General features: G+C 37.3%; 1 protein-coding gene across 3 annotated transcripts; it reads left to right on the top strand.

Annotated features, from left to right (window-relative positions):
* The first annotated feature begins 102 nt into the window (after positions 1-102).
* Positions 103-25,451, top strand: Sec62 (SEC62 preprotein translocation factor). Of its 3 annotated transcripts, XM_085682372.2 has the most exons (10): positions 198-241; positions 1,766-1,816; positions 2,674-2,757; positions 6,237-6,345; positions 7,191-7,296; positions 14,957-15,161; positions 15,589-15,681; positions 17,345-17,405; positions 19,673-19,792; positions 23,898-25,451. In XM_085682372.2, the coding sequence occupies exons 4-10, from the start codon at positions 6,315-6,317 to the stop codon at positions 24,362-24,364; spliced, it is 1,083 nt and encodes a 360-aa protein (XP_085538498.1). In that variant the 5' UTR covers positions 198-241; positions 1,766-1,816; positions 2,674-2,757; positions 6,237-6,314; the 3' UTR covers positions 24,365-25,451. The 3 variants fall into 3 exon arrangements, with proteins under 3 accessions (XP_048308628.1, XP_085538497.1, XP_085538498.1); XM_085682371.2 differs by lacking the exon at positions 2,674-2,757 and having other exon boundaries at positions 174-241; XM_048452671.3 differs by lacking the exons at positions 1,766-1,816; positions 2,674-2,757 and having other exon boundaries at positions 103-241.
* The last annotated feature ends 530 nt before the right edge of the window (positions 25,452-25,981 follow it).

Raw genomic sequence — 25,981 nt, 5'->3', positions numbered from 1 at the left:
TCGCAGCCTGCCGTCCCCGGACCTACTCCGCCACTGCCTCCGCCGCCCAAGCGAGAACCGAGCCGGCAGCCGGCGGAGCCTCCCGCAGCCCGGAGCCCAAGGCGGTTGACGTAACGGGCCGCAAGCCGCCGCGCTCTCGCGAGATTTACGCTGCCTCCTCCCCGTCCTGGATCCACGTCAGAAGGAATCGGGCGGAGCGGCCAACATGGCGGAACGCAGGCGACACAAGAAGCGAATCCAGGTAGCTCGTCGGAGCCGTTAATTGGGGACCTGGGCGCCCCGGGAGGTGGAGAGAGCGGGAAAGACGTCCGAGCCGTCTGGCCGCTGCAGGATGTTTCGGCAGGGTCGCGGCGCCGTGACGGGCCTGCGGCGGGGCGGTGCTGGCGGCCGCGGGGTCTGCGGAGCGGCGGGGAAGGAAGGGAGGGAGGAGGAACGGCGCTCGGAACCCCGCGCCCCGCCCCGCGTTCATGCGGCGGCAACGGCGGGCCCGGCCTGTGAGGCGAGGCCGGCCTTCTCAGGATAGCAGACGCGGGGCTCAGGGGTGCGGGGCCTCCCGTCCCTTCTCCGTTCTTCCCGGCGCTGCCGAAATGAAGGCCACGGTGGCTCGGGTGGGAGGCGGCGGAGGCGGACCCGAAGGCCGAGCCGCTGCTTTGTGCTCCCGGTCCCCTGCACCCTGCCTGGTCTGCGGGCTCCCGGTGCAGACGTTAGGTGGCGTCGGCCCTCCCCTCCCTCTCAGGAGTTCTTTTAACCGCACAGCCTACTTGACGCTCGCTGGCCGGCTTTCCTCCAGGCGACGCGGTGTAAACAAACCCAGCCCGGTCGGTGCTGTGATGAGCTGGTGGCACCTTTCCTGTGCCAGCTCGGCAGCCTCCTCCCTGCACACCATCCCCCTCAGCCCATAGGGATGGACGTCATCTGTGCATCTCTTCCCCGCACTTCTCTCCCAGTTGTGCGTTCTTTGTTGAACATCCATATGGGTTAAATATCGATGTAACGAGCGCCTCACGAGCTCACCCAAAAACCCAAAGGCGTAATAAGTTGATGGCATGTGCTAAATTGTTAATAAACCAGTCCCAAGTTGCCTCACTCTTGTCTTTCTGTTCCTCGCTCAAGATGGCTTTTTCTTTTTTCATTTTATATCTATTTGGAAAGTTTTATTGATTAATTAACCCACGAGTCTTTTGAACTATGTAAGTTAAAGTTTAAACCTTTTAAAAATACTGTGGGAAAGACATTAACACTCAGCAAGTTTGGAATTTGGCTGGCGTAACAGTAATTTTGAACAGGGTACAGAAGGGAATTAGAGACATATTCCAACTTCACATAGGTCTTTACACCAAAGTGTCTAGACAACAGCAGTTTCTAATTATGTTATTCCTAGGCTTTTGAAATTTAGTATTAGGGTTTAAGGTGGATAGTTACTGTATTACAGTTTGTATTGAAGTTGTGGTTGTACCTCCTTGTACTGCCTATATTTACCCCTGGCAATACAAATTTGTACTTTTTTGCTCCTTAATACACATTATTTTACAGTTTTATCTGCTCTTCAATATTGTCATAAAGGTAATAATGTACTTTTTAAATGGCTTCTCGTATTTCAGTTATGAACTTTTAGGTTAAACAGGAAAGTAGGTGAAGAAACTTTATAGCCTTCTAATGTAGGGGCCACTCAGGCACCATATGCTTGTTTGTAAGCCAGCTCCACTAGTTAGCAAGGGCTTGAAAGTTTTGCTTTTTTTTTTAACTTCAACTTCTGCTTTTGCAGGGATTGCTTATCTTAAGAAAACTCTTTGTAGAGTTGATATGAAAACATTAAGTAAGTGAATGACTTATTAAAAGTTATTAAAAATGCTTGGCACATAACCTCTTTCTTGCCCCCCTTCACCAGAGTAAAGAAATTGGGTTAGGTTATATTTATTTTTGTTTATCACTCCTTAATAAACTTAAAAATAATATACAGCCACCTATTTGATAAATTAACCATTAGGCTGTAAATTATATGAAATATGGCTATTTAGTTTGTTTGAGATTCTAGTTATTAAAAGTCAGCTTGGTATTGTGAAATTATTTTTTTTTCCTATCCTCTACATTAATTTCTATCTGGCAGTATAGAATGTTTGTGGAAGATCTTACAGTACTATTATTATACAGCCCAATAATTTTTTTTAATGCTTATCGTTTGATTATGTGTCGTTATGTGCACAATGGTCCAGGTGCCAGTGGAGGCCAGAGAGGGGTGTCAGCTACTGTGAAGCTAGAGTTACAGGCTTCCTGACAGCAGGTACTAGCATCCAAGCTGATGTCTTCTGGAAAAGCTGTGCGTGCTTAACCACTGAGGCGTTTCTTCAGCCTCTTCCAACTGCCCAAGGAGGGCATTCCTCAGTTCTTTTATTCTTGTCAAGAATCAAAATCTCTCATATTGGCATTACTTGAGATTAAAAGATCGAGTGTAATGACTAAATTCAGAGTTGTTACAGCAAAAAGCATTTACACACTAACTGTTGATTTTCCTGTTGTTACTTGATGGTTTTGTTTAGAAATGATTTTTGAATAGATTTATTGATCTTGAATTACAGTGACTTCGTTGGGAGGGGAGGGATGTTTGTTACAAACACTTAGGTTGAGAGTTTTGTTTTGTTTTATTTTTGTAGCCAATTTATTTTCTTTTTTCAGGACAGAACAACTTTAAAATCTGGTGCCCCATCAGAGTTGGAAGCACGGGAACTGTATTCACATTTCTTTCTTGACTCAGATCAGGTCACTTAAACTGTGAAGTGAGCTTATGTGTTAATTGACGTTGTGTTGTAGAATTTGAACAACTGAGATTCTCTAATGAAAGTGATGTCAAGCCACACTAATGAAATATTTAAAAACAAAAGTAATTTCCATTAAAAAACGGAAAGTAATTATTTTTAGGAAATACAGTGACGTTATAGATAAGAAGGTAGTAGAAGCATTGATTTAGAATACTTGTATCTTGAGGTTTAAAAATGGAAAAGGATCTGATAGAACTTATTCGGAATTCTCTGTCCTCAATTTAGTCTCAGGAGATGAGTTGGTTCAGGGGCAGAGGCATGTGCCTGATGGCTTGAGTTTGATCCCACAAGGTGGCAAGAGAAAACTGATCTCTAGAATTGTCCTGACTTCTACTTGCTCATGCGCTCTCGCGCTCTCTCTCTCTCTCTTTCTTTCTCTCTCTTTCTCTCTTTCTATTTCATGCTTTCATGTGAGCTTACTGATCTCACCCTCATATTACTGACAAACTGATGTCCAGTGAGGTTGTTTGACTTTAACTAGGATTGCCTTTTAAGTTAGTAAAATTAGATTTAGACTAATCATCTAATTCCCATCTTATCATTGACTAAATAAGTTTTGAAATACCTTAATCCCAAATTATTTTACATACACATGCTCAATTTTGTGTATACCTGTATATCTTACTGGAGATTATGTGCACCTTTTTGCACCTGAGGACAGTAAAGGGCATCAGATCTGGAACTGGAGTTACAGGCTGTGGTGGCCACCCAGGACAAGTGCTTTGAAGAATGCTAGTGTGTGTCTTAACCACGGGGCTATCTCTCCAGTCCCCCAAATTCTAAATATAAAATATTTTGTCAAAGATTTAGTGTCACTTATTCCTGCTCAGAGAATCATTCCATCTAGTATTCCGCTTGTATACAGAAACTAGCTCAACTTTTAAATCTTCAGATGACTTCTGTATCTTAGAACTTGTATAACCTCCGTAAATTATTTTTGTTCTGCCCATCTGTTTCCCTGGCATTAAAATCCTGACTTACCATGGATTTATAGGCCTCGTTTCAGGAAAGAGAAGAAAAATGTTTGGAACTATTCAGCCTGACTCCTGGTCTGACTTCTTAGGACCTTCTGAAGGAAAAGAAAGAACCTATGAATCCAATCCTCATTCTGCAACTTCATCCTCTCCCCAACTCCAACATACAGGGTTAATAAAGAATTTTTGCAGAATATAGCAATCCTGTTGCCACAGGAACTATAAAAGAAACAAATTGGAGAGGGTACTGCTATTGTTAGCTCCCAGAGCTCTATGACTTTAAGCAAATAATTTATTTAAGATTCCCTCTAGTTTTCAGAATATCTTCTATTAACCTGTTTGCATTTTCATAATAGAAATTGCTGATGCCACTCTCTTATAGCAGTCTTTCTGATACTAAGCCCCCAGCAGGTGCTCCAAATAATACATTTTCATGAAGAGCTGTCTGCAGTAACGAGTATGAGTTACTGATACTTTAGGAGAGTACTAGTAGGCAATTGAATTCTGTGTGCACTTGAAAAAGTTCTTCTGATTCTTTTTCTGATTACTTTTCCTGATTCTTTCTGTCCATTGTTGTTGAGTAGTGCCTTTACCAAGGAAAACACAGAGTTGTGGGGAAAGTTGATTAACTTCATTGTTAAAGTGAGATTTAAAGACTTTTGCAGATACTTAACAGTGTCTGACTTTCTATTTCATAGTCAGCTTTACTGGGTTTTTATGTCTTGATATTTAACCAGTCAGGAAAATAATACATTAATCTGTGCTAATGGTTTAATTGAAGGTTTGTATACCATGCCCAAAGTCCTGATTGGTCTCTAGAATCACCTTTTTAATGCATTTCCTGTTATTGAAAAATTAAAAAAAATACTTTGAGCATATTCACTAAGTCCTCCCAGATCCCTTCCTACATCCCTATCCACCCAACTTTGTGTTTCTGTTTTACTGATCAACATAGAAATCTGATATTTAGTATCTACTTATTTTATTTACTCTTCACCATTAATCCTATGCACTCTACATTTGAAATATTTCAAATAAGTATATTTCCTTCTGATTCTTAGACTAGTATCACGTCACATTATTTGCCTGTTACCATAGTCTCCTAACTACTTTTCATGTTTCTCTCCTATTCATTTTGCCTGCAATCATAAAAAACCTTATTTGTTACTTTCCTATTTGTGTTCTGTTGAAAAACATAGTGACCTTCTGCTCCATATGGAATAAAGTTAAAATTTCTCAGCTTGCCTTAAGGACTCCGTTTTCTTTCTATACAAATTTTACTTTCTAGTACATTATCACTGTTCTCATTCAAGTCTTTGCTCATTTTCAGCTTCATTGTTTATGCTGTTTATTCAATTTACTCAGGGCTTGTCTTTCAAAATCAAGTTCTCTGTAAGACCCTGTGCACTGATAATTTCACTTCTACTTTATATATTTTCAAAACATTTTTATTATCATTCCTTTGGGAATACAGCAAGTGGTGTTCGGGGCATTTATGTAACAAAGCACAGATATCCTGCTGTCCTAATATATAGTGTAGCATCCAAAGATTATAGGCTAAACACTCGGGAAGTACGTATTTGATTGAATGAATGCCTTGCATTCACTGAGACCTAGTTATTTAATTGGGCTTCCTTCCTTTGATTTCAAATCAAGTACATCTTGATAACAAGTTACCAGTTAAGTGGATAAACTTTTAAGTTAGCAGCAGGTGCAATGAATGAGGAAAAATGTTTTATAGATGTTGGTGGTGTTATAAATTGTATTGGTTGAACTTTTAATTTTTATTACCACGAATAATTATATGGTGGTAGCTGAGTTAGCATAGAAAATTTGGGAATAGATACAGAATATAGTTATAGGAAAATATACATTAGTTTTTCCAAAACTGTTCTGTGTTACTGCACTACCGTTAGTAGGAATATCCCTTTCTATATTTCTCTTTTTGCCTGTCTTACAGGTGAAGAGAAAGTCCCAGACATCATCTGTGTCCTGGGGGAAAGGAAGGGACTCAGTGCCAGTCATCAGCACTGCAGTTCTTCTGGTCGCTGCCTTGAGAATTTTCACAAACTCACCCATTGATCAAGACACATAGCTTTGACTGTGTTATGACATTATTTATGGCACCTGTTTCTACTTACTGTGCCATGTAGGCTGTAATTATCCTATCTGCATCTTATCTTTTACATGATTGCTTTGTGAGTATTAGAAGAAGCCATCCAAAATGGAAGAAAACTATATAAAATAGTTACTATACTGGAAAAACAGCCTAATGATCTGTAATTGAGGCAAACATGGGACGGTTTGTATTTAGAAAATGTTGTGAAGAGTGTTCAGTTTTGCTTTTGAATGTTACCAGATCTGCTTCACAGATGTGTAAATTACTCTGTAGAGCTTGAATTTCTCACGTACATAAGTGCACTAAATTAATATTCCTATGTTGCAGGAAGTTGGTGAGCCGTCAAAAGAAGAGAAGGCCGTAGCCAAGTATCTTCGATTCAATTGTCCAACAAAGTCCACCAATATGATGGGTCATCGAGTTGATTATTTTATTGGTAGGATTACATCTCTAAAGTCTCACTATTATACAAATGCTATGAAGTTCCCTGAACTAGGCTATGTAAAGTTATGAAAGAGCTTGCATGTATGATTATTAAAGCTGGGCGATGGGCATATGGCTTTTGATAATCTTCGTTTTTCCTTTATGATTGAAAAGAAAAATGATAAAGTGCTTTATAATTAGTTTTGTTGGAAATTTTAAAAATAAGATTTATTTTCAGTGTTTGTGTGAAGTACCACCTTTTGTTCAGATAGTATGATTACATGGAACTAGCTAATGCATTGTTCATATATATCCATTCAACCTCATAAGCTAATATCATCTATAATATCGCCCAATCTTATAAATAGTGATTGTATTTTTCTGGTTTCTCAGTTACACTTGTATTTTTTTCTTTTTCTTTTTTTTTCTTTTTTTTTATGTTTTTGAGGCAGGGTTTCTCTGTAGCTTTGAAATCTGTCCTGAAACTAACTCTGTAACCCAGGCTAGCCTCAAACTCACAGAGATCCGCCTGCCTCTGTCTCCGGAGTGATGGGATTAAAGGCATGCACCACCACCACCTGTCTTTAATTTCTTTATACAGAAAGAATTCCTTCTTTGTTACAAACCAATCCCCATTAATTTGTCTTCCTTTGAATAATCTTATTTGCCAACATTGCTGTGGAGATGCTTATTAATATATTTCATGGGTTGGCCTTATAAAAAACACTAATGGTAGTAGTCATTAGACTTAATATTCTATTCTGTTTTGTTTTTCTTTTCAGAATGTTGCGTTTGTAAAACGATTTTATTAGACATATTTATGTATACTGAATTTTAAATATCAAATTTCTTCTGTAGCTTCAAAAGCAGTGGATTGCCTCTTGGATTCAAAGTGGGCAAAGGCCAAGAAAGGAGAGGAAGCTTTATTTACAACCAGGGAGTCTGTGGTTGACTACTGCAACAGGTAATGTTTCTTGATAAAGCATGACAGTTAATGATGTCAGCTATTTCCATAGTGCTGAAGCCTCTTAACTCCCGTTGTTACTCACTGTAATGAGCTTTAAATGTGACCGGGATTTTATCGGTGGAAATATAGTTGTTCTTAGACTGACAATATTTTAAAATGTATGTAATTTATAGTTATGTTCTTTTACTGTTGCATATTTGCCAGGGCTTCTAGATGAAAAAAAATCAAGAAAAAAAGGTTAAACATGTCTAGATTCAACAAGTTCTGTGTAGAAAATGGTCAGAGAGGGTTTTTCCTGGATCTTTTCCAGGGTTGGCCATTAACTCTGTCATCCTTAGCTTTTAGTGGCTTTACTCTTGAATAAGCCAAGCTTGTTCGCTGTTTTCAGTGGTTGCTAATATCATATTCCTTTTAAAAACCATACAGCTGCACTGTCCTCGCAGGATAAAGTACGCACCCCTTGGTGACGCACACATTTTTTGTTTAGTTACTTTTCTTTGTAAAGAAACTTGTAGTAAAAAATTTATATCTCCAAAAGCAAATCAAATTGCCTTCCTCTTTCTGTTTAATATTTAAAGAGTATACTTACTAATGTGTATTAGCTCAATTTTGGTTTATGGTACCAAAGTTTAACATCTGAGTATTTGAGATTTTAGATTATATGTTTGCATGGGAGGTACACACAGCACTTAATGATAACAGTGCTTAATAACCCTTAAGTGTCGGGCTGGAGAGATGGCTCAGAGGTTAAGAGCACTGCCTGCTCTTCCAAAGGTCCTGAGTTCAATTCCCAGCAACCACATGGTGGCTCACAACCATCTGTAATGAGGTCTGGTGCCCTCTTCTGGCCTTCAGGCATACATGCAGACAGAATATTGTATACATAATAAATAAATATTAAAAAAAATAACCCTTAAGTGTCCACCATCTACCAGGTGTAGTGGTGCATGCTTATAATCCCCCATTGGAGAGCTGGGGGCAGAAATATCCAGAATTAAAGGTTATTTTTGCTTACAAAGTGAGTTGGAGGCCAAGCTGGACTACTTGAGATTCTATCTTTTTTTTTTTAAAAAAAAAAAAAAGGAAAGAAAGATAATGTTATTCATCTGAAAACTCTCTTTTAAAAACTGTTAAAGTTAATAAGTATCAAATACTTCTTAAATTTCTTAGTTACTGAATGACTGGAGATGAGTAATGAGCATTTCAGAAACAAGTTTTATTTGGGAAGTAGGACTCAACTAACAGTGATGCGGTTTATATTTCCTGTCTTGTGCAGTGATTTGTCTGATGAGAATTTCAAAATACAAACTTCCTGCTCTGCTTCCAGTTGTGTGTATGTGTATCCGCATGCACGGGTGTGCATGAGTAGTATGAAAAGTTAAGAGCTGCAGGAACTGGCACATAGCAGAGTGAAAAGCCTATCTGAGGTCAGAAAACAGCAGTACAGAGTAAAGCTCGAAATGGAGCGCTCAGGTCCCTTACTCTCCATCCTTGCAGCGTATCTCCTCCAGCAAGTTCATGATGCATGTACTGGAGCAGAAGTTAATGTGTGTCACCTGCCAATATTACTACTAAGGATATTAACTCTGTGAGCCTAAATATCTCATCAGGAGAGCAGCTAGTATTAATTCACATACTGTGGTCATTTAGGAACATTTACATTTACATTGTTATATGAAAAGTTCTAAAAGATCCTGAGGCTGAAGAGATGGCTTTGGTTACCTTGCTGCTCTTGCACAGGAGCCCAGTTTGTTTCCCAGCACCCACGTGACAGATTATGATCCTCTGCCACTCCAGTTCCAGAGGATCTGGTACCCTTTTCTGACCTGTGAGGACACCAAGTGTACCCATACAGTACACTTACATAGTGCAGGACACTCGACATACACATGAAAAAAAATCCTTATAAAGGAGAGAGAGAGAGATCTGGAACTTGGGAGAACGACCCAGAGACAAACTCACTTTGAATTGCTCGTTATTCCTATTCATGTCCAGTTGTTTGTGTTCTTTCTGCACTAAAATAAAGGGCTGGACCTAAGATGGTAACAGCCACTTCTGATATAACCGTAAAGTCCTCATTATGACCAGTTCTCATGGGTTCCTGTTCAGCTGTAGAGGAAACCACAGTAAAACTTGTCCAGTTTCATTTCTAAAGCAACTAAGTAAAGTCTGAGGGGAAATAATAGATCGAGAAATTCTATGCTAGCATTTTAGATATGTTGTCTTATTTTACATGTATGGGTGTTTGTGTTCTGTGTGTACCTGCTACCTGTGGAAGTTAGAAAAGGATATCAGATTCCTCTGGGACTAGAGTTATAGGTGGTTATCAGCTGACATGTGGTTGCTGGGAACTTAACCCTAGTCCTCCACAAGAGTAGCAAGGACTCTAAACTGTTGTGTCATCTCTCCTGTCCCTATGGCGTATTTTTTTTTGTATATGTTTTATACATAATCTCTTTAGCCTAATTTCAGTGAGACATTGTATCACCAACACACAATCTAGTATCTTAATATTTTTTTTTACTCTTAAACCCATGGAGTAGCAAAGTCAGTAAAATGCCAATAAACAACAATTGTGCTTACCATATAATACCAATACAAAACAAAAGATGACTATGAAATTGTATTTATGATTCTATCAATGCAAAACCTCAAATACAGAATGTAGCATTAAGACAACCTTTCATCTTATAACTGAGAAGATGTAAAGAATTTTTAAATTTCTTTAAATTCCCTTATTCTTGTTATAATTCCTTCACAATTAAGAAAACTTCCTCTAGAAAAGAAAAAATGATACCAGATTTGATAAATAAATAGTATTAATAAACAGGCTCTTGAGCAATAAAAACTATCACATAAGAAAGAGTAGAAGGGTCACAGGGTTCTTTTATTCCTTTTTTACTTTTGCTAAATATGAGTTTTAGATTTCAGGCCATAGAAATATTAAAGTACAATATAAACCTTTGCGCAGGTAAACTGTTAAATAATTTGACCAGTGTCTAGGTAATTCGAATCTGATTGGAATTTCCAGATGTTTCTTTCTAGCTGACTCCAATGTACTTTTCTAAATTAAGTCTCCAGTCATACACATTTTAATGGATATTAATTTAGTATTTCACTTTCCAGTGGCCTGAACATACTGTTATGATAGAAATAATCTTTATAGTACTGGGTTTCTGAAGGGATGTTTACATATTATACACTCCCTTTCTTCATTAGCTGTTAATAGAATGCTACCATTCAAAAAAAATATTCTCTTTGCTCCTATTTGTTTTCCACATTTCCTCTCTGATCTGGTCTTTGTGTGGTGCTGACTTGCCTCTTTCCCTGCTTGATTCTCTTTTCGCTCAGGTCTCCTAACCCACATTAACCTTTGTTATCTGTGGTTCTCTGACTCCAGACTCACAAGAGATCCTCCTGCTTCTGCCTCCCAAGTGCTGGGGGATTAAAGGCCTGAGCCACCATCCCCTGGTGATTTTAGTGTTTTTTCATGGCTGAGTAACATTCCATTGTGTAAATGTACCACATTTTCTTTTTCCATTCATTCATTACTGAACATCAAGATTATTTACAATTTCTGGTTTTAGAGCAGCAATAAACATGATTGAACAAGTGTTTCTGTAATAGAATGAAACCTCCTTTAAGTTTACTTCCAAGAGTGGTGTAGCTGAATCTTGCGAATTGCCACACTGATTTATTTCCTTAGTGGCTGTGCAAGTCTGCACTCGTACCAACAATGAAACTGTGTCCCTTGCTCTACACCCTTGCCATCATGAACTGTCAATTGTGTTATTAATCTTGGCCATTGTGTTTGGTGTAAGATGAAATCTCCAAATTGTTTTGATTTGCATTTCCCTGATGACTAAGGATTTTGAACTTTTCTTTAAGTGCTTCTTAGCCATTTGGGTTTCTTGTTTTGAGAAATCTGTTTAGATCTGTACCCCATTTTTAACTGGGTTGTTTGATTTCTTGATGTTTAGTTTTTTGAGTTCTTTATATATTTTGGTTATTAGCCCTCTGTGGGATGTGTAGTTGCTGAAAAGTCTTTTCTCCATTCTGAAGCTTGCTGCTTTGTCCAGATGACGTTATCTTTTGTTGTGCAGAAGCTTCTCAGGTTCATGAGGTCCCATTATTGATTTTAGTGCCAGTGCTGTGTTCTGTTGTGAAAATAGTCTCCTGAGCCAGCGAGTTCAAGGCTATTCCCACTTTCTCTGATTCAGTGTATCTGACCTTATGTTGAGGTCTTTGATCCATTTGGAGTTGAGTTTTATGTAGGGTGATAAGTATGGGTCTGTTTGGGTCCTTGTACATGCTACCGTCCAATTTGACCAGAACCATCTATTCAAGATGCTTTCTTTTTCCCAATGTGTTTTTCTGACTTATATATTAAAAATTAGATGTCCATAGCTATATGGATTCATGTCTGGGTCTTCAATTTGGGTTTATTAACAGACATGTCTGTTTTTATGCCAATGCCATGCTGTTTTCATTCCCGTAGTTTACAGTACAATCTGTGGTCAGGGAAGATGAGACCTCCAGAAGTTCTATTACTAGTCAGGATCGTTTTGCCTATCCTGTTTTTTTTTTGTTTGTTTGTTTCCATATGATGCTGAAATTTTTCTTTTCAAGATGTGTGAAAAATTGTGTTAGAGTTTTGATGGGGATTGCATTGAATCTGTAGATTGCTTTTGTAGGATGGCCATTTTTACTATTTAGTCCTACTGAGCCATGAGCATGGGTGATCTTTCTATCTTCTGATATCTTTTTAAGCTTCTTAAATTTTTTTTATCTCATAAATCTTTTGTTTGTTTGGTTCGAGTTACCCCAAGATACTTTGTATTATTTATGACTATTGTGAAAGATGTTGTTTCCCAACTTCTTTCTCAGTCCATTTGTTATTTGTGTATAAGAGGGCTGCTGATTTTTATGAGTTAATTTTATATTCGACTACTTTCCTAAATGTGCTTATCAGCTGTAGGAGTTCCCTGGTGGTCTTTTTAGGGTCACTTACTTACACTGTTATATCATCTGCAAACAAGGATTTTTTGACTTTTTCCTTTCCTGTTTTCATCCGCCTTGGTCTCCTCCAGTTGTTGTATTTCTTTAGCTGAAACTTAAGTACTATGTCGAGTAAGTGTTGAGAGAGTGCATAGCCTTGTCTTGGTCCTGATTTTAGTGGCATTGCTCTTAGTCTCTCTCCATTTGAGCAAATGTTGGCCGAGGGCTTGCTGGGAAGTGCCTTTATTAGGCAGTGGTTACATGCTTGGCTTTGCTGTGTGTGGGCAGCCATGCTGGACGAGCAGCAGAAGCAGCAGCCCTGCTAGGTCTGTGCCCTTCTGCAACTTCTTATTGAGGATTTTTTTTTTTGGTAAGTGACTGAGAAAGTTTTTTCCACAGAGTAAATTGAAATCTAAAGACACAAACTAATGATGTAGAGACAATTCTAAATTGCTGTAATATTACTTTATAGTTAATCAAATTACTATTTTGAGCAGAAGTTTTAATATGTGGGTATCTATAATAAAATTTTGGTTTTCCCATTAAAATTATATATTTCCAATTAAATATTGAGTGGTAATATAAACTAAATTAGAATATATCTTCTATACTAATTTTTCAAAACATTCTGAAGTAAAAGAACATTCTTCTTTATATTCAATTAACTCACTAGACTACTGCTTTTAAATTCCCCTTTGTATTTACAAGTAGTAATCATTAAAGATTCATTTCAAATTCTTGTTTATTTATACATTACCAAGCAGATATAACTAACATTTATGGGAGGCAGTTGGAACAGTTTCACAATTGCATTCAAGTATCTGCTTCTGAACAAGACTAGGCCAAATGAGGAGATCTTGACATTTGCTGTGTAGGATGCCCAGGAGTTAGATTTAATTGGGTAGCTCATAAAAACCCAACCAAGCAAGAAAGAGTATAGATACCCCAGACGTCACAACCTAATGACCAGAACAAAGTAGTCACCTGGACAGAAAGGGCACTATACTAAACAAGGGATATTGAACATGCTGGGTTGTACACCAGGGAAGCATAAGTTGCAGGATGAATAGTCACCATTAGGGATGGAGGACTAGTGATATAGCTTCTAGATTGTACTGTGGCCATTGTATACCATATTTCCAAGGCAAGAATGAAGAATAATATCAGGAACTATGAAATCAGAGCATGAACTTTAAAAAGATGATGTATAACTAACAATGGAAAGAACCACATGGTTTCTTGGGTAGGATAATAATGTTAGGAAGAACAAAAAAAGATTGGCTTAGTATGGGATCAGCTAAGCTTCTGAAATTGTTAGATAAATTCATGGTTTAAGTCTAGGGAAGGAGCAAACTTATAAATAATCCAGTAAGTTAGTAGATAAGTGCTATTGACAAGATAGCAGGGAGTGAAAGGTATAACACGAATTATAATTGGTCTTAATGATAAAAACTCAGACTCAGCTAAGGGGGAAAGCTGTAGGATCTCTAAGCAGAGAGGCCAGCCACTAGAGTTACTTCTACCAGTGCTCAGATAGAATGGGCTATCCATCCTGTCTGTGTGAATCCTCTAACTGCAAGCTCAGACTGAATCCTCAGACTGCATCTGAGCTCCTGTCTCCCACCTAATATTTCTCTCTCAGCCCAGCCATTATCACTCCTGTCTCTACCTCCCTAGTGCTGGAATTAAAGGATCACCTTTGTGTGAGCTCTGTTTCTCTTTCAGACAGATTAAATCTCGTGTAGACGAGGCTGGCCTTAAACTCACAGAAATCCATCTGCCTCTGTCTCCTGAGTGCTGAGATTAAAGGTGTGTGCCACCACTCATTGGCCTCTGTGGCTAACTAGTGGCTTAGCTCTGTACTCTGATATTTAGGCAAGCTTTATTTACAAACAAAATACCACTACAGAAAGGGAATAAAATGGGCATATGTATTTTAAGTCAGTTAGGTTGTAATTCAGAGGAACCTTGAAAGGAGTCCAAGTGAAACCAGAGCTCATGCCTTTTGGAGGAAGGATATTTCACATGATGGGAACAGTCTTTGAAACGGCTGACCTGGGAATGCAGTGTTTGCCTCATACACTGCACAGTGTTTAGATTCTTCGTGTGAGAATCCTTGTCAACGTGCAGGACTGTCATCTTAGTAAATGTAATTAGATACTTTATCACAGCATTAGCTTTAGTGATGAAGTACATGTCGAGAAACAGCCTTCCATAAGACAGCTGGAAAGACTTGAGCAGTACGAAGCAGTCGTGAACACAGTTTCCTGTGTTGACATTTCTTCAATAAACTATTTTCCCTTTGACTCTTGTGTTAGAGACATAAATTGAGAATGAGTCGTAATTGCTGTCACTGAGACTGTCATAGAGACTGTGCAGGTAAGTCTCAAAGCAGTAACGTCCCTTATATTAGTTCAAGTGACAGTTTTGACTGCTTTTCAGAGTCTGATTGACTTTTTTCCTTTGTGGAATTCCTCATACTCTTTTGTATGCTTGTTCTACTTCACTGTATTTTTTCGTAGTAATTTCTTTTATGAGTTGTCAGTTCTTATCTTCCTTTGCTCCTTTTATTTGGGTCTTGATATTTTTGTTTTTTTAATAAGTTTATGTTTTGTAATTCATGGGAATTGTAATTCTAGAACTGTCACTTTTCCCACAGACTTTTAAAGAAACAGTTTTTTCATCGGGCCCTGAAAGTAATGAAAATGAAGTATGATAAAGACATAAAAAAAGAAAAAGATAAAGGAAAATCTGAAAGTGGGAAAGAAGAAGATAAAAAGAGCAAAAAAGAAAATATAAAAGAAGAAAAGACAAAAAAGGAAAAAGAGAAAAAGAAAGATGGTGAAAAGGAAGAGTCTAAAAAGGTAACTTTTCTGAGTCAAATTAAAACTTTAAAAGTCACTGTGGGGACTGGAGGGATGGGACAGAGGCCGTTTTTCTGGGGACCCACAGTCAGTTTCCAACACCCACGTGGAGGCTCATAACCTCTGTTAACTCCAGTTTCGAGGATGTCTTCTGGCTCTCTTAAAAGCTCTGCATGCACATGTTTTAGACAAAATGCAGGAAAAGCATCCATACACAAATTTAAAAAGTAAAAATCATTTGTACATGTGAACTTTAATTGGCCTATGATCATAAAGCTTTTACAGCCACATGCGGTAACTGTTGGGCTATCTGTAAATACTGATCTCAAGGATTTTTATTAATGTTAAAATCGTCAGATTTCTCCCTTCATTAATGTTACAGTGTTGCTGTCTGAAGCATTTATTCTATTCACCTGTCTGTTCATAGGAAGAAACTCCAGGAACTCCAAAAAAGAAGGAAACTAAGAAAAAATTCAAACTTGAGCCACATGATGATCAAATTTTTATGGATGGAAATGAGGTGAGATTAGAATATTGGATTTGAGTATGATAGAATTCCAGTTTTTCCTAGAAAAATCTTAGAAATATATTTGATACCGTCACTATGAAAAGAAATAATTTGGAAAAATCTAATACTTAATTTAAGTACATGAAAGTCACTTTCTAAGCTAGTTTCTAAGCTAGTTTTGTAAGATGTTAGAGTCAGATTTGACTGGGTATGAGTGATGTGAAACCCGAAATTACGATCGCTTAGTATAGAACACATGCTGGACTCTTTCTCGTTAGTGTAGTCTAGGGGTGAGCAGCACAGGCATGGAGCTCCATGGCGGGCCTGAGATCCTCCTTTCTTTTTCCCTGTGTTAGAATCTTCTGGCCAAGGTGCCGCATGATGCATGAAGACCATCAACCCTCAAACTACATCCACAGAGAAAAGGAAGGAAAGGCACGTTTATTCCTTTCCAGGAAACCATCTTATGAATGCACACTTGGATTTACTGATCACCTGAAATAAAGTCTTCAAAATGCACTTTTTATACTGAGGGTTTAATTTGCCCAGTCAGAACACAGAATTTCTGTTATCATAGAAGCGGGAGAATGGTTCATGGGAATCACCTACTGGTTTCTGGCTCTTCAACAGTGAGACACAGCTCTTGAGAGACCTGAAATTTTCAACATTGCTAATGCTTTGTTCAAGGGCATAGTTCCATTCTATCTTTTGTAGTGAGATTTATGCGGTGATGGCCTTGCATGAAAGCTGTTATGGTAGTCACTTAACTACTACAAAAATAGTAACTATGTCTTAGCAGCTGAACTGATAAGAATTTCATATTTCAAAGGACATATTCTTTCTTAATTCGCTAATGCCGATTATCAAATATGTAAAAAGTAGTGGCTCCTAGGGCTCTCTGTTTAAATTCTGCATTGGGAAGAGCTTAGATATCCTGAGTTAAGCATTGAGTACATCAGTGTGTGCCGGATGCTTCACAGATGCTGGAAATGGTATAGTAAAATATAGTGCAATTCTCCGTAAAGAATTTTAGAGTCCGCTAAAGACATAGGCACCTACACATCTTTCTGTATTCTGTATAATGTAGTAAGCATTGCCGGTTACCAGTTAGGTAGGAGACGGTAGACACCTGCCGTAAGTCTTCAGAACCAACTGGCAGATTGCCCATTGTACCAGGAAGGAATTGTAGGTCTGTCCGGGAGGAAGCAGGCTGAACAAAAGCTGAACCCTTGTCATCTTGAAAAGGTTAGTTTGTGTGCACACATACCCACACACTAAAATTCGATAATGTCTCTTTTTAAAATATAGCAGTTTAGGGTTTTATTTAGTTTTGAGTAACAAAACTAATGTTTGTGAATCTAATTCCCAGAGAATATGTAAACAGTGTAATAAAGGTTGAGTTGAAATCTCGAGTGTTAGAAATATAAATAAATCAGAAGAAAAAACAATAAAAAGTTTTTTCAAAATAGAACTCGGAAATGGAAGAATGCTGTACTTTACTAACTAAGTGCTCAAACTAAGAGCCTTTTAATGATTGAGTATAGTTCTGATCTGAAAGAAAAAAGGTTTTCGGGTGTTCCGAGGTTGGGGTGCCTTCAAGGAGCTAGTGTGGAGTACACTTGACTACAATGTGACCGTAGAACTTTTAAGCACTGAGGTTTCTTGATTCTTCTAGGTTTATGTGTGGATCTATGACCCAGTTCACATTAAAACATTTGTCATGGGATTAATTCTTGGTAAGTAGGCGGATATAAGTAGCTTTTCAGTGTAATCTAGAGTTTAGAGGGCAAAATGTAGCACCTCAAAGGTAAATAATTCTAAATTTAATACAGAGTAAGAACTGTTTAAGAAGATACTTTACAGAAAATTAGAATATAAGTAATAAACTAAAACTGTTAGCAACAACTAAAACAAATATTTTTTAGAGATTTACATTGTAGAGCAGCCTGGTTAAATAGAGACAGGTGTAGCCACACCTAAGAGGAAACACAGGACCAGTCTTTGTGAGTAAGACTTCATTTTAACAGTGAAGTAGCTAGGACTGAGGTTACAAAAGGTATCAGTGAAAGTGCGAGGGGAGGGAGGACACACTCCAACAGTTCGACAAATATTTTAAATTGTAGGTGTAAATACCTTGACCCTGTAAGTCTTGCATTTTGTGCCTTTGTTTACTATTTTTATCTACATACTTTAGACTACATTTAAAGAAAACAGTCTAGCAGTTAACATTCAAATTTTAAATGTCTGTGTCTTTTGGTCTACCAATTACATTGAAAGAAATTCACTGTGGTGCTTTTTGGTGGTGTTGGGTTTTGTTTTTGTTGCAGTGCCTGGGATCTAACCCAGGGCTTTTTATACATGCTAGGCCAGCACTTCGCCACTGAGCTACATTCCCCAGCCTAGAACTCATTCTGTTATGTAACTCTATTCATGCAATATACATGTGCAAGTATATTTGCAGTATTGTCTCTCTTACCATGTAAAACTGAGAGTAGTTCAAGGTTCTCAGTAGAAGAACGAAATGATGGCATTGTAATAGAATTTCATGAAGCTTTTAAAGATTGAAAAGAGAAAACCCCCAAAGAGAGAATTACCTAAATTCATTTATTTATAAAAGTTTATTTGTAACTAATTTTTATTGTACGTAAGCAGTCTCTGGAAATAGAAAATAAGCTTACTAGTGTTTACTGCTGGAAGGTGGGACAAAAACTGAATGATTTAATCTTTACTATAGCCTTTTACTCATTTTTTATATGGGTGTTAAACTTGTACATGTATTTTTTTAAAGTTTAGGGGCAAGATGGGGTTGAAAAAAAATAAATAGCAAAAACAGATACTAGTTAAAATATGATTGGACAATAGAATGCTATAGGATCCCATTTAGAGGAACTTACTGTAAGAACTGAAACTTAATTAAACTCCAAAAAATAGTCTGTTTAGTGCTTGCAATGTGGTAGTCACTTTGTCATTAATTCCTCTGATGTCTCATTCTAATAAGAACAGATACATTTTTTTAAATATTATGTGTGAAATATTCTGTCTGCGTGTATGCCTGAAGGCCAGAGGAGGACACCAGACTCATTACAGATGGTTGTGAGCCATCATGTGGTTGCTGGGAATTAAACTCAGGACCTTTGGAAGAGCAGGCAATGCTCTTAACCTCTGAGCCATCTCTCCAGCCCCATAAGAACAGATATTTATCAAATACAAGGTAAAATAGCTTTGAGAGGGTTACCTAGCTTACACATGATAGAGCAGGAATTGGAATTCTCTTCTTAATGGTAAAGACCTAGTAACCAGGCTACTCATTTCCTAACAGTTTTCCCTTGGGTACTACTATAATTCCAAAAAATAAATAAATAAATAAAACTAGAGGTTCTTGTATATAGTTTCTCTACCCACTCTGCCCCCCCCACACACACACTTTTTTTTTTTTTTTTTTTTTTGAGAGTCTGAATCTGATTCCCCTGGGAAGGAATCTTCAGAATTTTGAGAGTCGGGTATTGTTTTGTTGTTGTTGGGTTTTTGTTTTGTTTTTCAAGACGGGGTCTCTACATAGCCCTGGCTGTCCTGGAACTCGCTGTGTAGGCCAGGCTGACCTCGAATTCACAGACATCTGCCTGCATCTGCCACCTGAGGACTGAGATTAAAGGTTTGCACCACCACCCCACCATCTAGCTGTTTGTTTTGTTTTTTTTTAGCTTCCTTTCTCGTAATATTAAAAAAAACTTCAAAGTGACAATAGTTTTAATTTATATGCAATAATTTTTATAATTAATGTAATATGGACTTTGTTCCGTATGTTAACCTAGTTTAAGAACAATATAAAGTGAAATTGCTGATAGTTCATTTTTATGCAAATGGTACTTTTTTGCTTCAAGTATTCATCAGTTTTCCCCCCAAGAAAAGAATGTTTTCACTGTTATTTGTAACCAAGCCATTAAGATATTTGTTTTAAAACTTTTAACTTTTTTGTATGTAACTTTGTCATTTCTTATTTCAGTTATTGCAGTAATAGCAGCCACCCTCTTCCCTCTCTGGCCAGCAGAAATGAGAGTAGGTGTCTATTACCTCAGTGTAGGTGCAGGCTGTTTTGTGGCCAGCATTCTTCTCCTTGCTATTGGTAAGTGTTTAATAATGCTGATCTGGGTATAGGTAGGTGTTGAGCACTTAGACTTTAACCTGGAGTGGAGCTCCAATGAAGTTTAATAGCAAAATTAGTACTGGTTAAGTCCAGAAGTGTGACCCTCCTTTCTAGGTCAGATCTCAGAGCTCAAACATGATTACATTACCTCTGATCTGGGATTTGCTCTATCTTTTCAAAATTTAATCTTTTATTAATACTGCATTTGATTAATGAACACAATTCTATAAAGTCTAAAGTACAATTTACATATTTATATGTGTGTGTATGGATTTAGGGAATGATTAAATCAAGTTAAAATAGCCATTGTCTTGTTTAGCTATCGTTTTTTATGGTGAGACATTTGAAATTTACTCTTATTTATTTTGAAATATATATTACTATAGTTTAATCTGCATGTAGTTATGTCTTAAAATTTGCTATAATGAAGATTTATTTTTGCAGTGATGAATCAGTAGATATTTGAGGTAAGGTAAATGGAGTTTATATTACATATTTAAGTTCAATTCATGTATTCAGTTAAGTGGTTCTAAACAATTTGTTTGCCACTTTAAGGGCAATTACAACTTTTCACATGGGTACCAAAATTAATTCTAGATAAATTAAGGTACTGAATTACTAAAAACCAAATAGGAAATAAAAGTGAATGTTTTTTTAAAATTCACAATTATTGAGATCTTTTATGCCTTTTTTAAAAGACAGAATCTCATTATGTAGCCCTGGCTGGCCTAAACTCACTATATAGACCAGGCCAGCCTCAAACTCACAGAAATTTACCTGTCTCTGCCTTTCCAAGTGCTAGAATTAAAAGCATGTGCCACCTCTCCCAGCCAAGAGTAGTCTTCTTTTATAGAAAAATAAATCACTGACAGTATTGATCTAGTTCCTCCTGTTGAAAAGATAAAACACTAACCTAGATGCATAGTTAATTTCATTTCTGTGTAGCATGATTACTATAGCCCTAAACAGTTTTCTCTGTTCACACTTTCCCTGTCACCAGGGTATCCTGAGTTGGTGAGATCACCCACATGAACCCAGGATTTCATCTACTAATTTTTAGTCTACCGTGGTGACAGGACCCTCTCCCCCCAACACACACACACATTTCATCTATGTTCCCTGACTGAGTCCCTTTCCACCTAACTTTCATTTTTTTTCCTTCTTCTAGCTTAGTCACCTTGAGAAAAATCGCTTGCTGCTTCTGCAGAAAGCTCAGCACAATTGTAGGCCACGAAATAATAATCAGTCGTATTAAACAGGTAACTAGTGTCAGTGTGATGCCTATATCAAGGAGAAAAGCCACAGACTTTGAACTCACATTTAGATACAGTAAATCAATCTTACAATTTGACCTGACTGTCAAACCAGTGAAATTACAGAAATTCCTTGCAGTTTTTGAGCAAAGGGTTAACTCTACTGACTAGATTTATTCTAGTTGCAATATTTTAATTAAGCCATAGTCACTATAATTTATGTTAGCTTGTTTTGACCTTTAAAATGTTTCTTGAATTTGGAAAATATTTTTCCAAGTTCCTGTATATATAAATATGTAGTTTACATCAGATAGTCTTGCAAGTTAAAGTTAGAAACAAACCGTTATACATGTAAATACAAATGTTAAGACAAGGTCTTGTATCTTGAGGCCAAGCTATCATCAGAATTGCTCTATAGCAGAGAGTGACCTTGAATTTATCACCCCCTGTTTCTGCGTCCCAGATGCTGCCATTATGGGCATTCATCACCATACCTGGTTTTATGTGGTACTAGGAATTAAACCCAGGGGCTCGTCCTGCGTGCTAGGCCAGCATTCCATCAACTGAGCTAATTCCACCCTCTGAATTTTTCTTTGAAATAGTTTTAGTCTATGGCCCACTTACAAATCCAGTGGTATAGAATTGTTCAAAAGTCTTTTGGTGTTTTTCAATTTCCATGGTTAAATCACCACTTAAGTAAGACTGACATTTTTCTAAAATGTAGAGCTTTTACTACAAGAAATGGTAGGATGGTATATGTCGTACTTTTTCTGTGGTTCATTTATTTATTGCCATATAAAACTGGAATGTTAGAATTCTTCTGTGTGTAGTTTACATGTCATAAGAAGTTCAGTTTTATAATCTTTCTATAATGCTATTTCTTGCATTTGATAAAATATTTTACCTGTCTTACAACTCTGTTAATGAACTAAAACATCGCAGTTGTATTTGAAGGAAAGAATGTGTTGCCTCTTTAAAAGTTGCACGTTATGTTTTTGTTTGTTTGTTTTTGTTTTTCGAGACAGGGTTTCTCAGTGGAGCTGTGGAGCCTGTCCTAGCATAGCACTGGCTCTGTAGACCAGGCTGGTCTCAAATTCACGGAGATCTGCCTGCCCTCCCAAGTAGTGGGACTAAAGGCATGCATCACCATCATTATAGCCTCACATGTACTTGCCTTCTTTGTGTCATAAGTAATTCTTATCTGCAGTATTATTTGATTCATTTTTATTCTCATGAAATAAAAATACTACTTTATAAGAAAAATTATTTATAAATACTGCCCTATAAATTAAGGCATATATAAAAACCATTCTTTTGATTTATCCAAAGCACAATTATGAAAAAAACATGGATCAACTATTTTGTTAGCTTTCTTTGAAATAGTTATTTTTAATTTTAAAGAGAATGAAACAAAACTTTTTACCCTAGTACATTTGTATAATCCTTGTGACCTTTTAAAAAAAGAAAGAAGCCAAGTGTGGTCCTCACATTCAAGACAAGAGGCAGGCGGGTCTGAGTTTGAGGCCAGCTTGATCTACAGAGCAAGTTCCGGGAAAGCCAGGCTACAGAGAGAAAACCTGTTTTGGGTAATAAAAGAGAAAAAAGAAAAATCACTAATCTGTACATCATTGGTAAATAATAGAAAACCATTTGAAATATTGAGGTGTCTGATAATAATACACCTGATAATCTCAGCCAAGCATGATTACAAAACACTGTGATCTGAGCTACTTGGAAGACTGAGACAGAAGATCGGGGCCATCTTGAATTACATAGCAAATCACAGGCTCTGGACAATGTAACCTATCTCAGAATTTAAAAGGGTTGAAGGTATAGTTTTATGTTGCTTCACTGATAAACATTTTACACTGCCCGGGATTCAAGCTCAAGTACCAACCAAAACGACAAAAAAAGTTTCTTCATACACCATGCGTTTGAGCAGTCTTGCTATGTTAGCATTATGGTTTCCTGGGGTTTCTTTGGTTGTTTGTTTCTTGTAGTTTTGAGATAGAATCATGATATGTATCCCAGACCTGGTCTCCAAATGCTAGGATTACAGGCCTGCACCCTATTCCTAGCTTATATTTTAGGTATGTAAAATTCTTCTTAGTATTGAGGGAGTTGACACTTAAACATAATTGGCCTAATTAATATAACAAGAATTCAGTGATAGAAATTTTCTAATACCTGAATTCTTCTTCCAAGGCTAAACTATCTTGTAGACAAGTTAGCACATGCTTTAGCTTCACAACATATGTAAAGGCCCACTGACTTGCTCACACATATTTTAAAATCAGAAATAATAATATTTATGTATATGGACTTGTTCAGCATTATATTTGCTTTTCTAACATATTGTATGTTGAATGTAGTTTTAGTATTTTTTTAATCAAGATAAGTACATAAGCACCAGGAAGTAAGGCATTTTCTTTTTACCAGTTGGTTTTTGACAGATTTTTTCATGACTTACTCTTTTGTTTGCACTCGCTATGATCTCATGAGTGCTTCAACTTCCAACTGACTACTGTTGTTTCCTGAAGTAGATCACAAAATGCATGAATCATAAGTGTGTGTCCCTGAAACAGCATCCATATTTGAAAAAAAATAAAATTTTTTAGTGTGTCATTACATTTGTGCCCTAAGTTGAGAGCAGAATACTCTGTTCTTACAATATTCTCATCTGCTAAGCTATTCTGATTTTAAATTTTCATCTCTCTGTGGTGCATAAATGTGCAAATAAAGCTAATTATTGTCCCAGTTTCTTTTTCACAAATTTTTATTGCCGTTGATTCAGTGCTTAATTTATTCAGGCGAAACTTTTCTCCCCACAGCTCGCTGTATTCTGTTCCTCATCATTTGGCTGTTGACTGGAGGAAGGCACCACTTTTGGTTCTTGCCAAACCTAACTGCTGATGTGGGCTTCATTGACTCCTTCAGGCCTCTGTACACACATGAATACAAAGGACCAAAAGCAGACTTAAAGAAAGAGGAGAGATCAGAAACCAAAAAGCAACAGAAGTCCGACAGTGAGGAAAAGTCAGACAGTGAGAAAAAGGAAGATGAAGATGGGAAGGTAGCACCAGGGAATCATGGAACAGAAGGCTCGGGCGGAGAGCGGCACTCAGACACGGACAGTGACAGGAGGGAAGATGACCGGTCCCAGCACAGTAGTGGGAACGGGAATGATTTTGAGATGATCACGAAAGAGGAACTGGAACAGCAGACAGATGGAGATTGTGATGAAGAAGATGATGACAAAGATGGAGAAATGCACAAATCTGCACATGAAAAATTATAATCTGACGAATTTGAGGACTGAATAAGTGCAGCAAGTTGGGTTTTCTACCTTGGGTGATCATAATGTACACATGGCATTTGCAGCATTCTTTAAATCCATTTTCTGAAATGTATTTGACATTCAGTTAGAGTCAGCCTTTTGTTCTGTAGAGCATTGGTACTATTGGCACAGTCTACAGCCATTACTAATGTATCCATCTGATAATTTTACAGGAAGTAGGCCTCATTTTGATAGTCATCAAAGAGATATTGTCCACAGTGACATTTAGATTAAGGGCATTTTTGATAGTTGTATGGCTTTTTACTGTTAGACTAATGGAAATCACTAAAGAAACTGCAGCATTTCAAATTATGCATAAGTATATAGCCATTTTGCAGTTTCTTTACAATGAAATGCATAAACTCATTGTTCTTGGTAACTATGCTTTTGTTTTTCTTCATAAATTATACCAGAAAATTCCTTTTTAAGATTTTGAGTTAACAGGGATCAAGAACATTTTGTGGAAACAAACCAGCTAGTAACAGTGTAGCCAGCGATACTTTTAATTTAGCTACAAATTCTCCTTTTCCAACTTAGGAAATCCAAACTGAATTGTGCATTCAATCCAGAGAAAGGTGGTCATCTCCAACACAGTGAAGAGCACTGATTAGAAGATGAGGGCTCTTCCTTCCTCCCATCTCCTTGTCATAAAATGTATTCTGTACATAATTTACAAATAAAACATTTTATTTTAATTGTTACTTATTATTTAGACATTTCTCAACACTTAAATTTGTAAAACAACAACCATGTAAGGGTATGTTTTTAGAGTTTCAGTAACCCACAGAACATCTGATCTTTCTACAGCAGCTTCAGTCGTGTGCCAACATTCCATGTATTTTAGTAGGAGTAAAAATGATCCTTATTTTAAATAAGAACAGATTTAAAGTAGCTGTTTGTACGCCTTAATGTTCATTTTGATTTATTTTAAATCTTTACATTTAGAAATGGGGACTATGTTATCAGACCAGGAGGCACTGCTGTGAAAGACAATTTGCTGTTCTAAAATACCAATTAAAAATAAAGAATATAAAGAAAACATAGAAAACCATTGGACTCTAATTGCTTCAAAGTAGTTCTGCCATTTCATTTTTTTTTTTTTACACACTTTAGTTACAGACCTTTTAAAACACTTGTTTACTTTCAAGCATTCATTCCTTGGAGCTACAATCTCACACACTGATAGTGAACACTAATTAAGTCCTTTCCTTCAATCACGGTGACTTTGTTACAGTTAGTAAGTGGTGGATTATGTAAGGTCTTCATCTTTAGGCTGTTTTCCCTGAGTGTTTGACTAAAGGTGACCTTTAATTGTGAGAAAGTGTACTCTGTACTCTGAAATCTTAGGAACTATGACTTGATCATTTCCTTAGTCTTCCCTATGTGTGGATGGAAGTGTGGCTGCAGTCCTTCAAGAGGTTCCTCAAAGCACTGCAGTTGTTGTAGTGCCTGGGTATTTTTCATCCATGTTTGCAGAGCCCTTCTGCTTCACTTCTACAATAAAGAAAAGGGTAGCCACAGCTTATGGGCCTACTAGTTTCAGTAGATTGGTACTTTTGGGGGACTATGAAAATGGAG

This window comes from Myodes glareolus, chromosome 20 (assembly GCF_982192425.1).
Source record: "Myodes glareolus chromosome 20, mMyoGla1.1, whole genome shotgun sequence".
Classification (NCBI taxonomy): domain Eukaryota; kingdom Metazoa; phylum Chordata; class Mammalia; order Rodentia; family Cricetidae; genus Myodes; species Myodes glareolus.
Note: the sequence above shows the minus strand (reverse complement) of the source record. Positions and strands in the feature narration are given on the sequence as shown.

Excerpts from the sequence above, each read along its gene's own strand:
- Sec62 (XM_048452671.3), top strand. The coding sequence starts at position 206 with ATGGCGGAACGCAGGCGACACAAGAAGCGAATCCAG. Across the intron at positions 242-6,236 it reads GACACAAGAAGCGAATCCAG|GAAGTTGGTGAGCCGTCAAA; the intron begins GTAGCTCGTCGG and ends CCTATGTTGCAG. Across the intron at positions 15,162-15,588 it reads AAAAGGAAGAGTCTAAAAAG|GAAGAAACTCCAGGAACTCC; the intron begins GTAACTTTTCTG and ends GTCTGTTCATAG.